At 42.1% G+C, this 17,649-nt stretch overlaps 1 protein-coding gene across 1 annotated transcript in view; it reads right to left on the bottom strand.

Annotated features, from left to right (window-relative positions):
- The window catches only part of LOC148476844 (uncharacterized), a 370,508-nt gene that overhangs the window by 86,246 nt on the left and 266,613 nt on the right, over positions 1-17,649 (bottom strand). Inside the window, exon 7 of the mRNA XM_088457573.1 lies at positions 9,824-10,759. Coding sequence (XP_088313699.1) covers positions 9,824-10,759 — 936 coding nt within the window. The remainder of the gene's footprint in view (positions 1-9,823; positions 10,760-17,649) is intronic.

The raw sequence follows: 17,649 nt of genomic DNA, 5'->3' as shown, positions 1-17,649 counted from the left end.
GCCTAGGGCACTAATTTGGCTAGGGCCGGCTCTGTGTGTGTGTACAGCTGCTGCTGCTGCTGCGTTGGAGCTCACTGACTTAGAGCAAGCAGGAAAGAGGCAGCAGCTTCTATATCACACAGCAAATCCTCCTCCCACAATGCATCCCATTGGCTGGCAGCAAAGTGTTAATAACATAAATTACAGTACTTGAAGTCTCCGTCCTCTCTATCACCCGTCCCCCACACCCCATCCTGATTGGATGAGGTCCAGGAAGTAGGTTCAGTGGGGGTGGGACAAATTTTAAATGACTGACTACTAGACAAATGATTACCTGTATAGGGTTAGGTGACTAGTGAGTGGACTTGTGCTGTGTGTACACAGGAAGGGAAGTAGAAAGGAATTATGCGTTCCACCTGCACATGGATTCTACTTCCCTTTGCTGAGTCTGCATGCTGCATCTAATTAGACAAGCAAACCTGCCAGCCAGGGAGACCAGCAGCCTGCCAACCCGTGACACCAACAACCAGCACCAGCCAGGGAGACCAGCAGCCTGCCAGCCAGGGAGTCCAACAACCAGCACCAGCCAGGGAGACCAGCAGCCTGCCAGCCAGGGAGACCAGCAGCCTGCCAGCCAGGGAGACCAGCCCCCTGCCAGCCATGGAGACCAGCAGCCTGCCAGCCAGGGAGACCAGCAGCCTGCCAGCCAGGGAGACCAGTAGCCTGCCAGCCAGGGACACCAACAACCAGCACCAGCCAGGGAGACTAGCAGCCTGCCAGCCAGGGAGACCAGCCCACAAGAGACCTGCCATCAATCTGTAACCCAAGTAAGTGGAGTGGGTAACCCCTGATAGCTTTGTCCATATAGTCTAGTAAGGGGGATGAACAGGAGGGTAACGGGGTAAGAATTTTGTGCAGTAGTTAATTTCCTGTTTGCCTGTTCTTCACAGCAGCCCCAGATAGCTCCATAAAGAGTTTTAGTTATTTAAAAACTTATTATTTTTGTTTTTATTTGCAAATATTTAAGTTTTAATTCTGAAGTATAATTATTCCTATAAAGAGGGGGGGGGGGGCGCGCCAGTCCCTTACTTTTGAACTCTCCCCAAAAGAGACGTTTAGCACTGAAATATTTCCATAAGCTTAAAGCCCATATTGTAGCAATCCAGGAGATCCATTTTCAGCAGTCTACCCCTCCGAGCTTTAGCAATGCTAGATTCCCTCATTGCTACACAGCTAATGGGCCTCACAAGAAGGCAGGAGTAACCCTCCTTATTTCCCAACATTGCTCATTCTCATTGATTTTACAGCACGTAGACCCACAGGGAAGATATCTAATTTTGGTAGGACTATTAGACACCGTGGAAGTCACCTTAGTTTTATGATATGTCCCCAACACTAGGCAACTATCTTTTTGTAGAAAATTTTGTTTGACATTGCAGAAGTACTCTAAAGAGGCACTACTACTACTCGGAGACTTTAACATGGTTCTCGATCCAACTATGGATAGATCCCATCCAACGACTTCCTGTTCAAGTAGACCACAGGAGTTTTCCAAGGGTTTTCAGCAGCTTTTAGCAGAGTACGGACTGTTCGACATCTGTAGAGCCAAACAGCCTACAGTAAGGGACTACTCCTTTTATTCACATAGATCGAAATGGGACATAGGGAGTAGAAGAGTTGTCCCAGGCCCTTGGAGATTAGGTAACCACCTGTTGTCTCAGCCGGGAGGCTCATAGAGCAGTACAGGAGGCCCTTTTCCTTAGTACCAATAATCCGGAAGAGACTTCTATATTTAATTTTTGGTGCTCATTAAAGGCATCAGAGGTTCAGCGATCCAGGTTGCTGCTCGGCTTAAGAGAGAATATAAACAGCAATATGAGAAGGCGGAAGTTGAGGCGGCACACTTCGAGGCCCATAAAGCAGATCCATCTAATAGAATGCTGTATAAATTACTTATTAATGCTTGAGAGAAAGTAAATGTCTTCTCCCTTAGAGGTACAGTGTAACATTGCCCGTTTAAATCAAAAATTTTGTGTTTGGTAATTGAGCTAGTAGGGTGTTGGCTAGTAAATTGCGCGGCCGAGGGCTCAGGAACAGATACAGAGAATTTATACTCATCATGGGGCAAAGGTATCCGACCCTGTCAAGATAGCTGACGCTTTTGCTACCTATTACACACAACTATATAATCTTACAGATGACCCCAATACTACTCAGCCAACTGCTGCCCTTATTGACCAGTTTTTGAGTAGGCTCTCCCTCCCGGTGTTGTCCTCTGAGGCCTGTCTGTCCCTTAGCTCTCCTTGGACTCTGGATGAAGTAGATGTAGCCATTGGTAATATGCAATCGGATAAGGCTCCGGGCCCAGACAGCTATCCTGCTAATTTCTACAAATCTTTTAAAACTGACCTAGCTCCAATTTTGTTGTCAGTATTTAATGAAGCAACTGAATCTAAACAATTCCCTAAAGAAATGATGGAGGCACGAATAGTTGCCATACCAAAACCCGGTAAAGACCCTCATGTTGTAGCTAACTACCGCCCTATTGCATTATTGAACACAGATGTCAAATTGTTCACTAAATTGGTTGCTAATCATTTATCCCGTTTATTGCCAACTCTCTTTAACCCGGATCAGGTTGGATTTGTGATGGACAGACAGGCCCCAGACATAAAAGAGCTTTATGATTTCCTTACAGAGCCCTTGCTGATTTTGTCGCTTGATACTGAGAAGGCATTTGATCGCCTACATTGGGGATATTTGATGGAAGTTTTGCACCATTTCTGTTTCCAGGGGAGAATTTTAGACTCCATCTCGGCTCGATATACCTGCCCTTCCGCAAAACAGTTTGTCAATGGTTGTCTATCTGACAGATTTGACATATCAAACGGCACACGTCAGTGATGTCCCCTTTCACCACTCATCTTTGCGCTTGCCATTGGGCCTCTGGCTGAGACGATTAGATCCCTAAATAGCATACACGGCCCTTTTCTCGGGGGCTCCTCCCACAAGATAAGCTTATTTGCACACGATATCTTATTATGTTTACTTCACCCAGAAGTCTCTTCCAGCACTACATGCTATTTTAGATCAATATACAGCAGTGTCGTATTACAAACTAAACACCACTAAGACAGAGGCCCTTCCCTTTAACATCCCGAATGCACTTTTGGAAAAGTTGAAGGAGACCTACAGATATATATGGAAATCTAAGTCACGTAAATACCTGGGAGTGCATTTAGCTAGAGATCATGATCTCATTGAATGTAATTTTGGGCCATTATTGAAAGCCTATGAAACTTTAACTAAGGAATGGATGCTACATGAGGTATCCTGGCTGGGACGGATTGCGACTGCAAAAATGGTGCTCCTCCCGAAACGTATGTACTTATTTCATACCATCCCTAGACCCCTATCTAAATCTATATGTAATAGATTTAGTAAGTATTTGATAAAATGTATCTGGAAAGGGAATAGACCCAAAATAGTAAGAAGCACTCTCACCCTCTCCAAGGCGGTTGGAGGAGTAGCCTTCCCAGACTTGGAATGCTATCATTCAGCTTGTATTCTTAGTCAGGCCAGAGATTGGTTCATAATCGACTCCCTCAAACCCTGGGTACTTATTGAAAGGGAACTTATGCGTCCCTTCCCCCTTTCTGATTTATTCTGGTTGCCCCCCTCTGAAATTTACTTCAGACCGGGATTCTGTAAAGCAGTTCGGACTACAATAGTGTGCTGGCATGCGTGTTTCCCTAGATGAGGACATTTCCTTGTCTTCTCCTAATCTGTCTCTCCAATCGATAGCTAATTTGATTCCAGATTTGTATTTAGGTTCATGGGTTGTGGGCCTTTCTTCCCTGAGTGACGTATTCACAGAAAATGGTCTTACCCCTTTTGTTTTCCTTCAAACTCAATTTGGACTAATGAAGCAGGACTTTTATAAATACTTACAGCTGACACATTGGTTGCAAAGCCACCTCCCTTCTCCACTTAAGAAACCTGCCTTCCCAGCATTGCTGTTGCTTCGTTTCCGATCTCCTAATCATAAAGGAGGTATCTCTTGGTGGCATCAGCATCAGATAAGGATAAAAAAAGGGAACTTACCATGCCAAAGCAAATGGGAGAGATATTTAACTGTAGATCTTTCTGAAGATGATTGGAATATTATTTTTCGTTCTGTTTTTACAGTGTCCAAATGTATTAATCATTCAGAAATGTATTATAAGCTACTTCAGAGAGCATATTTTTACACCTGAGAGGCAACATAAAATATGGCCCTCTGCCTCCCAATATTGCTGGCGAAACTGTGGTTTGGTGGGAGACATTCTCCATGTTTTCTGGTCACTACTTCGACCACTATGGAATGTGGTGTTTTCCATGATAAGTAACATAGTTGGAACAACCATTCCTGCAGAGCCCCTAATTGCTTTATTTCATTTTTATCCTGGGACATTATCCCGTGGTGAGAGATACATCATGGGACATATTTGAATAGCTACGAAGGCAGCAATTACCCAGGGGTGGAAGACTGATTCCCTGCCCAACATCACAGTTATAGAAAACAAGGTTCATAAGCATTTTGTTTTTGAAACATTGGATAGCAAATATTCCTCCTCTGCTAACTCCGTCCATATGAAATGGTTTCAATGGGGAGAATATAGGGAAAAACAAGGTCATTCCACCATTTATAGTACTCCTGTTGATCTAGGTGTTCTCTGCTCACCTCCTTCAGACTCGGGGTAGTTCTACTCAATGCTCCTTTAGTATCTTGTTTCTAATTGTTCTTATGTGTATTAAAAGTTTTCTTTTATGTCTATGAATATGTTTGTAAGCTGACCAATGATATTCTGCTTTGTGATATGCAATATGTCTGGCTTACCCTTATTTATTTCTGTATCCTCATTTTTTTTGTTTGTACTAAATATTCAATAAAAACTATTATGAAAAAAGAAAAAGAAATGTTAAGTGCGTACTGTATGTGGAGGTAAGACCATCAAATTATATACTCATGTTACAAATAAAGAAAAAATATTCTATATTTAATTCATTTAATACAATATAAATAACATGTACACAATTGCAGGATTTACAAAGATGAAGAAGACAAGCCAAACAGTAGTACAATAACAATCCCCCCGAATAGTACAATATCAATAACCAATACAATATGGTTATGTATAGACGAATAGTCTCAGTCTACATTATAACACAATACTACAACTATACAATCAAACTAACCCTAAACTGTAGCTGGGCAATAAGGATCTTAATTGATTATAATTTTTAGTTTACGAGATGCTGAGCCCTTTATAATGAATATGATTCTATTAATCTCATATCTAATATATATTTATCTCATAAATATATTTATCTCATATATATCTCAGTGTACTTTTTAATTCATTTTACTTTTTTTTCTATGCATTGAGATAATTTTATGTGATTTATGCTTATTATTCTATATTTTGGGGAGAACTTAGTGATAGATGCTTATGTCATTTGTTTATAAGTATTTTGTATTATTGCTTGTTTATGTGCATTGTGTTTGTCTTTAATTATCTTTTACACTTTATACAAGTGTTAAGACATGTTTTTAGTAAGTATATTTAATATTACTGCCTGGGGGTTTGATTGTTTATGCATTTTATTGTGAAACGCGTGCATAACCTCATGGGTAAAGTAGGACTGAGATAGGCTCATTAAACTATAAGTGAAATTTGTGCCACTTTATATGAGCACTGAATGCTACTAGAGGAACATCCAGAGTTGAGGAGGCATGTGTGCATACCAGGGTGAGGCACGTTAGAGAAATGACCAGTAGAGTTGGGATTGAGATTTTTACTAGAGGAACACCCAGAGGTGAGGAGGCATGTGTGCAAACCAGTGAAAATGCGTTAGTAGAGATTACCAGAAGTGGTGTTGGGAGTGAGACTGTTGCATACCACAGTGAAAATGCATTAGTAGAGATTACCAGAAGTGGTGTAGGGAGTGAGACTGTTGCATGTACATACAGGTGAGCGCTACCATCAGTCCTGTATCATGCCAACAGTAAAGCATCCTGAGGCCATGCATGTATGGGGTTGCTTCTTAGCCAAGGGAGTGGGATCACTCACAATATTGCCTAAGTACACAGCCATGAATAAAGAATGGTACCAAAACATTCTCCAAAAGCAACTTCTCCCAACCATCCAAGAACAGTTTGGTGATGAACAATGCCTTTTCCAGCATGATGGAGCACCTTGCCATAAGGCAAAAGTGATAACTAAGTGGCTCGGGGAACAAAACATCAAAATTTTGGGTCCATGGCCAGTAAACTCCCCAGACCATTGAGAACTTGTGGTCAATCCTCAAGAGGCGGGTGGACAAAACCCACAAATTCTGACAAACTCCAAGCATTGATTAGGCAAGAATGGGCGGCCATCAGTCAGTATGTGGCCTAGAAGTTGAGTGACAGCATGCCAGGGCGAATTGCAGAGGTCTTGAAAAAGAAGGGTCAACACTGCAAATATTGACTCTCTGCATAAACTTAATGTAATTGTCAATAAAAGTCTTTGGCACTTATGAAATGCTTGTAATTTTACTTCAGTATACCATAGTAACATCTGACAGTATACCACAGTAACATCTGACAGTATACCACAGTAACATCTGACAAATAGGTCTAATAACACTAAAGCAGCAAACTTTGTGAAAACCAATACTTGTGTGATTCTCAAAACTGTGGGGCACAGTTGTGTGTGTGTGTGTGTATATATATATAGTGTGTGTGTGTGTGTATATATTTGGTATCACATCCCAATTGTTGATGTTTAGGTCAAGACAACTCACCAGTATCTCACAAGATGCCAGTTTTAATAGACAGAATTTTTATTCTTTGGTCCATAAGACCTTCCTCCAGCCCTCAGTAGCTGGTGGTGCTGCCCAGCCCTCAGTAGCTGGTGGTGCTGCCCAGCCCTCGGTAGCTGGTGGTGCTGCCCAGCCCTCGGTAGCTGGTGGTGCTGCTCAGCCCTTGGTAGCTGGTGGTGCTGCACAGCCCTCAGTAGTTGGTGGTGCTGCCCAGCCCTTGGTAGCTGGTGGTGCTGCCCAGCCCTTGGTAGCTGGTGGTGCTGCCCAGCCCTTGGTAGCTGGTGGTGTTGCACAGCCCTCGGTCGCTGGTGGTGCTGCACAGCCCTCGGTCGCTGGTGGTGCTGCACAGCCCTCGGTAGTTGGTGGTGCTGCACAGCTCTCGGTAGCTGGTGGTGCTGCCCAGCCCTTGGTAGCTGGTGGTAAAGGCAGCCTCTTTATCATTGCTGTAGAATAGTTGTAGGTTTTAAGCCCATCAGTTCTTCTCTGAAAAAGGCTTTTTATAACTCCAAAATTCACAATATATTTCAGTTTTTGCTAACCAAAACATTTTTCTTTACCCCCCCAGCAGTTATCAGCTTTGTACCATTCCAGGTTATTCCCTGAACTTAAATTAAATAAAAACTAGAAAATAGAGGTGTGTTACATCTTGTGACAGGTAGTGTATATATACAGATCTCTCGGTGTATGTGTGTGTATATATATATATACATATATATATATAAATATAAATCTCTCAGTGTGTGTGTGTGTATATATATATACATATATATATATATATATATACACACACAGATCTCAGTGTATATATACCGATCTCTGTGTGTATATACAGATCTCTGTGTATGTATACAGATCTCTTGGTGTATATATACTAGGGATGTGCAGGCTTGCATTAGTTCGGATTTTCCCGCCACGTTCTGATTTTTCCCGCCAAAAATCGGGTATCAGAAAGAGGCAAAACGTCATCTTTCATGGACAAACATCATCATTCCTGGACAAAAGTCCATGAAAGATGACATTTTGCCTCTTTCTGATACCCGATTTTTGTCGGGAAAAATCAGAATTTGGCGGGAAAATCCGAACTAATCAGAGCCTGCACATCCCTAATATATGCAGATCTCTCGGTGTATATATACTGCTCTCTTGGTGTATGTATACCGATCTCTCAGTTACTGATAGTTATGAATGAGAGCAGCTGATATTCCTATAGCGATCAGATAAGACTATACAGAGGATTGCTCTGCCTTTGTACAGATCATCATAGGACAGCAGGAGGTCCCAATTAGCTCAGTCCCTGACTCTGCACTCACATATAGTTTGCAGGAAGATGTCAGCGTATCATGATATAAGTGACTGAACAAAGCTTGATAGGTGACTCCATCTCCAAAATTAAGATGAAATTTAAATTTTGATGTGTAAGTTACAATGGTGTATCATGACTGCACAACATCAGGGAAGACATCCAGCATGCAACACCACCGTGGCCAACAAAATACTCTGGGCGACCATAGACAACACTGTAATATACACCCGGCATGCAACATTGATGCAGCTAACATCAATAATGTATCCTGGAGCCACAAATAATATCAGCATTTGTACAGTGCGATGTTCCCTTTCCTCTATGTGGTATAACAGCTGATGCACCAATCGGGCCACATTGCTGACCCCAGGGCACAAGGCTCTGCACACCGCCTGAGCTCATGAACACCACTGAACACAAGATCACTGGAAATGTGAAGCCTGGTTTAACGGGTTGAAGTTCCAACTGTATCATACAGATGAAAGGGAAAACCCCAGAAGGCAATGGACACTAAAAAGTAACAAAGGAAAGACCAGGGTGTTCATTGCTCTGCTATGGTGTGTGTGGGGGGTTATTCTGTATTACCAGTTATTTATATAGCACACATAGATTTGGTCATTCACAACAGTCCCTGCCCCAGTGGAGTTTACAATCCATATTCTCTACCACACTAACAAACACAGACACAATAGGGTCACCTTCTGTCGGGAGACAGATAACCTACCAGTATTTATTTGGATTGTGGCTGGAAACCAGAGTACCCAGAGGAAACGCACACAAGCATGGGATGAATATACAGATTGCACAGTTAGGGCTCTGGTGGGAATCACAACCAAGGCCTTAGTGCTGTGAGGAAGATATGCCAACCATTACACCAACCATTGATCCCTGATACATCTGCAGACATCACTGACTGGCAGACGCTATGTAACTATCCTTGAGATCATTTACACCCATTAAGGTCATGCATTCAGATGGAAACGGGCTCTTCCAGCACAACAAGCCATCACAAGGCTCCATAGCCAGCAGATTATGGCTGGAGGAGTGCAGACAATGCCTATCTACACAGTACTACAGAGCTTGTGGCATCAATGCATCATCCTATGACAGCTGTATTCCCACAGAGTGCAGGACCTACGGATTTCTGCTACGGGTGTATAACCGGATAAAGAAACTTCAATACATTCCACACATGCCTAATCTGTTCCAGTCTGGTTGATAACACATAATTTATATATGTGACTAGTCATTTTATACCATGTTAATATACTGTGTGATGGGAACTTTGAATCGCCCTCCATAACTCAGTGCTATAAATACCCTTTGTGAGTAGAATCTGTACATTTCATTGTTTTTATTCCATTTACATTTAAAAACTAAAACATTTTTACTATGCATGGTAGCATAGTGGTTGGAATTGTTGCATCATGGTGCTGGGGTGTCAGGTACTATTACTAAGGCCATATTTGTGTGTCTTCTCCAAGACTGATGTAACTGATTACTCAGAATAACAACTGCGCACATCCAAGATGGCTGTCTCAACTTATACAAATATGCAAAATGTTTTGGATCCTATTGGGAGAAAGGTGCTATATAAACATATAATGTCATTAGTTATCTTAAATTTTACATTTTAATACATGCCTGTTTCATGTCTACCAATGAGGAAATTAGTGGGACTTTCTGATGTCTTACAACAGCTGGTTCTCACCTGTGTGACTTCTCTGATGTTTAATAAGATCAGATGAATGTGAAAAACATTTCCCACACTTAGAACATGGAAATGGTTTCTCACCTGTGTGACTTCTCTGATGTTTAACAAGATCTGATTTCCTTATAAAACATTTCCCACACTCAGAACATTGAAATGGCTTCTCATTCATGTGACTTCTCTTATGTATAACAAGAGGTGATTTATGTGTATAACATTTTCCACACTCAGAACACTGAAATGGCTTCTCACCCGTGTGACTTCTCTCATGTATAACAAGATCTGATTTTCGTAGGAAACTTTTCTCACACTCAGAACATGGAAATGGTTTCTCACCTGTGTGACTTCTCTGATGTTGAACAAGATGTGATTTATGTGAAAAACATTTCCCACACTCAGAGCATAGAAATGGCCTCTCACTTGTGTGACTTCTTTTCTTATGTCTAGCAAGAGATGACTGGTTTGAAAAACATTTTCCACACTCAGAACATGGAAATGGTTTCTCACCCGTGTGACTTCTCTGATGTATAATCAACTGTGATTCCTGTGTAAAACATTTCCCACACTCAGAACATGGAAATGGATTCTCACCTGTGTGACTTCTTTCATGTATAACAAGATCTGATTTTCGTGGGAAACATTTCCCACACTCAGAACATGGAAATGGCCTCTCACCTGTGTGATTTCTCTCATGAATAACAAGACCTTGTTTGTGTGCAAAACATTTCCCACACTCAGAGCATGGATATGGTTTCTCACCTGTGTGACTTCTCTTATGTCTAACAAGATATGATTTTAGTGAAAAACATTTCCCACATTCAGAACATGGAAATGGCCTCTCACCTTTGTGACGTCTCTCATGTCTAAGAAGATATATTTTCAGAGTAAAACATTTCCCACACTCAGAGCATGGAAATGGCCTATCACCTGTTTGACTAGTCTCAACTAGGTTGGCTGTAAAACAATTATGAAATTTAGAAGAAGAGGACAATATTGCATCACTGCCATGATCTGTACTTTGTGAAGCAATATGAGAGTTACCAGAAGAACATTCCTCAAGAATAGAGGGATCAGATGATATATCTGCACTGTGAAGTGCTGGATGTATATTTAGGGTAAGGTGGTTTTCTTCTGGAGACTCACGTGTGATGTTCCTATCTTCTAATTTCAAATTAGGAGACCACGCGAGATTCTCCTCCAAAGTATTCCTTGTATTGGGTCCATCTAGTAGAAATAAAATAGTTAACCAAGAATATCACAACAAAGGTATCATTAATCACTATTTAACTCACCCCTATTCCCATAGTTTTGTGCTTTGTACAACCTTATGCAGAACACTTTGGGCTGGTACCGCTCACACTAATAAATATAATACAGGAGAAGAAAGGAGACAAGGGGAGCTTTGCTGAGTGATGCACTATAGATCATATATTTTACTTTACCAACATTTACATTTTATTGGAACTTGCATTAATATTAATTCAGAACATGTTCCCACATAACATGTATTTTGTAATCATTTATTTAATCCATTTGTCCTACTATTGCAGACATAAAACAGCTTAAATAAAATAATTTGTGCAAATGTTGGGTTAGTAATTAGTGATCAAACATTGCCGTTATGTTTCAGCTCAGAAACATTGTGATAATTAATATGAACGTGTAACATTCTCAATAAATGTAGTTATTTTGTTTGAACTATTCACGCTAGATAATACACGTTATTATGTGCAGCAGGCTGATATGTAATAAGCCAGTCACCATGACACGTTATTATGTGCAGCAGGCTGATGTGTAATAAGCCAGTCACTGTGACACGTTATTATGTGCAGCAGGCTGATGTGTAATAAGCCAGTCACTGTGACACGTTATTATGTGCAGCAGGCCGATATGTAATAAGCCAGTCACCATGACACGTTATTATGTGCAGCAGTCTGATATGTAATAAGCCAGTCACTGTGACACGTTATTATGTGCAGCAGGCTGATATTTAATAAGCCAGTCACCATGACACGTTATTATGTGCAGCAGGCTGATGTGTAATAAGCCAGTCACTGTGACACGTTATTATGTGCAGCAGGCCGATATGTAATAAGCCAGTCACCATGACACGTTATTATGTGCAGCAGTCTGATATGTAATAAGCCAGTCACTGTGACACGTTATTATGTGCAGCAGGCTGATATTTAATAAGCCAGTCACTGTGACACGTTATTATGTGCAGCAGGCTGATATGTAATAAGCCAGTCACTGTGACACGTTATTATGTGCGGCAGGCTGATATGTAATAAGCCAGTCACCGTGACACGTTATTATGTGTGGCAGGCTGATATGTAATAAGCCAGTCACTGTGACACGTTATTATCTGCAGCAGGCTGATATGTAATAAGCCAGTCACTGTGACACGTTATTATGTGCAGCAGGCTGATATGTAATAAGCCAGTTACTGTGACACGTTCTGTGCAGCAAACTGATATGTAATTAGCCAGTCACTGTGACACGTTATTATGTGCAGCAGGCTGATATGTAATAAGCCAGTCACTGTGACACGTTATTATGTGCAGCAGTCTGATGTGTAATAAGCCAGTCACTGTGACACATTATTATGTGCAGCAGGCTGATGTGTAATAAGCCAGTCACTGTGACACGTTATTATGTGCAGCAGGCTGATGTGTAATTAGCCAGTCACTGTGACACGTTATTATGTGCAGCAGGCTGATATGTAATAAGCCAGTCACTGTGACACGTTATTATGTGCGGCAGGCTGATATGTAATAAGCCAGTCACTGTGACACGTTATTATGTGCAGCAGGCTGATATGTAATAAGCCAGTTACTGTGACACGTTCTGTGCAGCAGGCTGATGTGTAATAAGCCAGTCACTGTGACACGTTATTATGTGCAGCAGGCTGATATGTAATAAGCCAGTCACTGTGACACGTTATTATGTGCAGCAGGCTGATATGTAATAAGCCAGTCACTGTGACACGTTATTATGTGCAACAGGCTGATATGTAATAAGCCAGTCACTGTGACATGTTATTATGTGCAGCAGGCTGATATGTAATAAGCCAGTCACTGTGACACGTTATTATGTGCAGCAGGCTGATATGTAATAAGCCAGTCACTGTGACACGTTATTATGTGCAGCAGGCTGATATTTAATAAGCCAGTCACTGTGACACGTTATTATGTGCAGCAGGCTGATATGTAATAAGCCAGTCACTGTGACACGTTATTATGTGCAGCAGTCTGATGTGTAATAAGCCAGTCACTGTGACACGTTATTATGTGCAGCAGGCTGATGTGTAATAAGCCAGTCACTGTGACACGTTATTATGTGCAGCAGGCTGATGTGTAATAAGCCAGTCACTGTGACACATTATTATGTGCAGCAGGCTGATATGTAATAAGCCAGTCACTGTGATACGTTATTATGAGCAGCAGGCTATGTAATAAGCCAGTCACTGTGACACGTTATTATGTGCAGCAGGCTGATATGTAATAAGCCAGTCACTGTGACACGTTATTATGTGCAGCAGGCTGATGTGTAATAAGCCAGTCACTGTGACACAATATTATGTGCAGCAGGCTGATATGTAATAAGCCAGTCACTGTGACACGTTATTATGTGCAGCAGGCTGATATGTAATAAGCCAGTCACTGTGACATGTTATTATGTGCAGCAGGCTGATATGTAATAAGCCAGTCACTGTGACACGTTATTATGTGCAGCAGGCTGATATGTAATAAGCCAGTCACTGTGACACGTTATTATGTGCAGCAGGCTGATATTTAATAAGCCAGTCACTGTGACACGTTATTATGTGCAGCAGGCTGATATGTAATAAGCCAGTCACTGTGACACGTTATTATGTGCAGCAGTCTGATGTGTAATAAGCCAGTCACTGTGACACGTTATTATGTGCAGCAGGCTGATGTATAATAAGCCAGTCACTGTGACACGTTATTATGTGCAGCAGGCTGATGTGTAATAAGCCAGTCACTGTGACACGTTATTATGTGCAGCAGGCTGATATGTAATAAGCCAGTCACTGTGATACGTTATTATGAGCAGCAGGCTATGTAATAAGCCAGTCACTGTGACACGTTATTATGTGCAGCAGGCTGATATGTAATAAGCCAGTCACTGTGACACGTTATTATGTGCAGCAGGCTGATGTGTAATAAGCCAGTCACTGTGACACGATATTATGTGCAGCAGGCTGATATGTAATAAGCCAGTCACTGTGACACGTTATTATGTGCAGCAGGCTGATATGTAATAAGCCAGTCACTGTGACACGATATTATGTGCAGCAGGCTGATATGTAATAAGCCAGTCACTGTGACACGTTATTATGTGCAGCAGGTTGATGTGTAATAAGCCAGTCACTGTGACACGTTATTATGTGCAGCAGGTTGATATTTAATAAGCCAGTCACTGTGACACGTTATTATGTGCAGCAGGCTGATATGTAATAACCCAGTCACTGTGACACGTTATATGCAGCAGGCTGATGTGTAATAAGCCAGTCACTGTCACACGTTATTATGTGCAGCAGGCTGATATGTAATAAGCCAGTCACTGTGACATGTTATTATGTGCAGCAGGCTGACATGTAATAAGCCAGTCACTGTGACACGTTATTATGTGCAGCAGGTTGATATGTAATAAGCCAGTCACTGTGACTGATTCGGACATGCCTGGTCAACCTGTGGTTCTCCAGCTGTTGTGAAACTACAAATCCCAGCATTCCCTGCCAGTTTTAGCAATCCCTAATAGCAAAACTGTGGCAGGGCATGCTGGGGGTTATAGTTTCATACAGCTGGAGAGCCACATGTTGGCCAGGCTTGCATTAGGGTGATAAACCAAAGATATTGAGGTGGTTGGGTGTAATATAAAGATGGGTCACTGGGGTAATTCTTTTATTTGTACTACCACTCAAAATATTACAGAATCGTGGGACTGAAAAATAAGAATTTTCCGCCCATCATTGGCATCGCTTGCGCCAAATGTATGGAAGCGGTAAAGAGGCTCCGACAGCACGCATCGAGTTGAGGCCGGACCTATCACATTCGAGGACAAATATGCCTGCCTAATGGCAGAAGTGACCCATCTAGCGATGGACCCGTTTGAAGCAGGCCAGCGTCTCTGGTGCATCAATCAATGCCAACAATGATTCCGTACACCTCAAAGACACAGTACGGTCCAAGTAAATGCGTAACGCACGTACCACATCCAACAGTAGTAAGGAAGAAGCTTCACTAGTCACTGAATCCTGGCAGAAAGCCGGAAGGACAATATCTTGGTTAATGTGGAAAGCCGATACCACCTTTGGCAGAATGGAAGGTTTAGTGCGTAAAAAAATAATAAGCGGAGATTTACAGGAAAGAGACACTAATTCCGATACCCACCTGGCCGAGGAAATGGGCAAAAGGAAAGCCACCTTCAGAGTGAGATATCGCAATTCTACAGACTCCAAAGGCTCAATGGTGCCACCAAAACTAAATTCAAATCCCAATTAGGAACTGGAGGTAAATAAGGAGATTGCATGTGAAGAACTCCATGTAAGAAGGTCTGAACTTCTGGAATGGTGGCCAATTTCCTTTGAAACAGAATCGACAGGGACGACATTTGTCCATTAATAGAGGACAATCTCAGACCCTTACCCAATCCCCCTTGTAAAAAGGACAAGAGGTGAGATACTCAGAATATTTCAGGTGTGAACTTGTCTTGGTTACACCAAGAAATATATATATCTTCCATATAAAATTATAAATATGGGAAATAACTGTTTTAAAAGCCTGTATCATGGTTTCCACCACAGACTCTGCAAACCTTTTGGTCCTCTGAATTTTGGATTCAACAACCATGCCGTCAAAGCCAAGCAATGCAAATTGGGGTGACGGCATGGGCCCTGAAGCAACAGATCTGGACGCAGAGGCAGATAAAATGGAATGTCTAAATAAAAGACAAAGCTAGTGGGTTTCAACCAATCTGCGCACAGCAGCCCAAATAAGTCTCAAAGAATTATGTACCACTGATGGCGCAGCCAATCTGGAACCACCATAATAACCCTTCGGCCCACCTCTCAAATTTGGGGGAATTACCCTTTGTAACATTACCAGAGGAGGAAATATGTATCCCAGCTGGAACAGCCAAGATGCTATTATGGCATCCACCAGAGATGCCTGAGGATCCCTGGACTGAGATCCGTACCTTGGCAGTTTCTTGTTGAGAGAAGAAGCCATTAGATCTATGTCTGGAGATCCCCATCTGGCAACTATTTCTGCAAACAGCTCCTGGTGTAATTCCCATTCCCCTGTCTGCACACTGTGGCAACTTAACAAGTCTGCCTCCGAGTTGTCCACCCCTGGAATGTAAACTGCTGATATAGCTGGAACCCAATTTACTGCTCAATGAAGAATCTGAGAAACCTCCCTCATTGCCAGCCAGCTGTGTGTGCCACCCTGCTTGTTTATGTATGCAACTGCTGTGGCATTATCTGAATTCATACTGGTAAATGCTTTAGATAGCATTGAGCCTGAATCAATGTATATCGAATTGCCCTTAGTTCCAGTATATTGATAGGAAGAGCAGTTTCCTGGGCAGAACATACACCCTGCAAGTGTCTGTACAGAACCACTGCCCCCCAGCCTGTAATGCTGGCATCTGTGGTGACAACAGCTTTTACTGACAATTGGCAACCCTGGTCCAGATTTGCATCCTGTAACCACCAGCGGAGAGACTGCCAGATCTGCAGAGATAGCCTGAACATCTGATTGTTTAATCGAGGGTCTGGTTTTATCCATCAATGAAACAATTGGTTCTGTGGAGGTCAGACGTGAAATCTGGCAAAAGGAACAGCTTCTAATGAAGCTACCATTTTCCTCATTACCTGCATAGCCCTTAGAACCGATATATGAGACATCATTAAATGGTCCTTATTCTGGATTGAAGATCCTGAATCTTTGCCTGTGGCAGAAACACTCTGTGACACTGAGTGTCGAAGAGAAGACCCAAAAATACCATCCTCTGAAATAGAATTAAATTTGATTTGGGAAAGTTGATGATCCAGCCGAATCTGTGGAGCATGCCTAAAGTAATCTGAATATGTTGTTTCAATAGAGCTATTAAGGGAGCCCTTAGCAACAAATAGTCTAGATAAGCAAACACATATAATCCCTCTCTCCTGAGTAGGAATATAATTGTAAAGACTCTGGGGGCAGTGGCCAAACCAAATGGCAGAGCCTGAAACTGAAAATGTTGATGCTCCACTGCAAACCGCAGAAGATGCTGATGACCCCGCCACATAGGAATATGGAGGTAGGTAGGCATCCTTGATATCTATGGAAGCCAGAAAATCTTCTTCTTACAATAGAACAAATGACTGACCTTATTGACTCCATCTTGAATTTCTCCAAGTGAAGATAAGCATTTAACTCCCTGAGGTTGAGAATGGGTTGGAATGACCCGTCTGGTTTGTCTACTAAGAGAAGATTGGAGTAAAACCCCAGAACTACCTGTAGTGCTGGAAACTGAATAATTTCTCCGGAATGGAAAGCGCAGAAATTGCCTGTATGAGAGCCGCCTTTCTGCAACCATCAACAGGGAGGAGTTGAAAAGAACCTTCTTGGAACAGGACCCTCAAAATCCAAAATGTAACCCCTGGTGACCATATGACTTACCAAAAAATTGGAATTGTATTGAATCCAAGTTTCCTGGAACTTGAGTAAGCGACTTCCCACCAGAGGACGGGTCCCAGTCCCGTGACAGTCATGTGGATCTCCCTGCTGGCTTAGCTGCA

The sequence above is a fragment of the Taudactylus pleione genome, unplaced genomic scaffold (genome assembly GCF_031769625.1).
Source record: "Taudactylus pleione unplaced genomic scaffold, aTauple2 ptg000768l, whole genome shotgun sequence".
Classification (NCBI taxonomy): Eukaryota; Metazoa; Chordata; class Amphibia; order Anura; family Myobatrachidae; genus Taudactylus; species Taudactylus pleione.
This window is presented reverse-complemented; position numbering and strand designations above follow the sequence as displayed.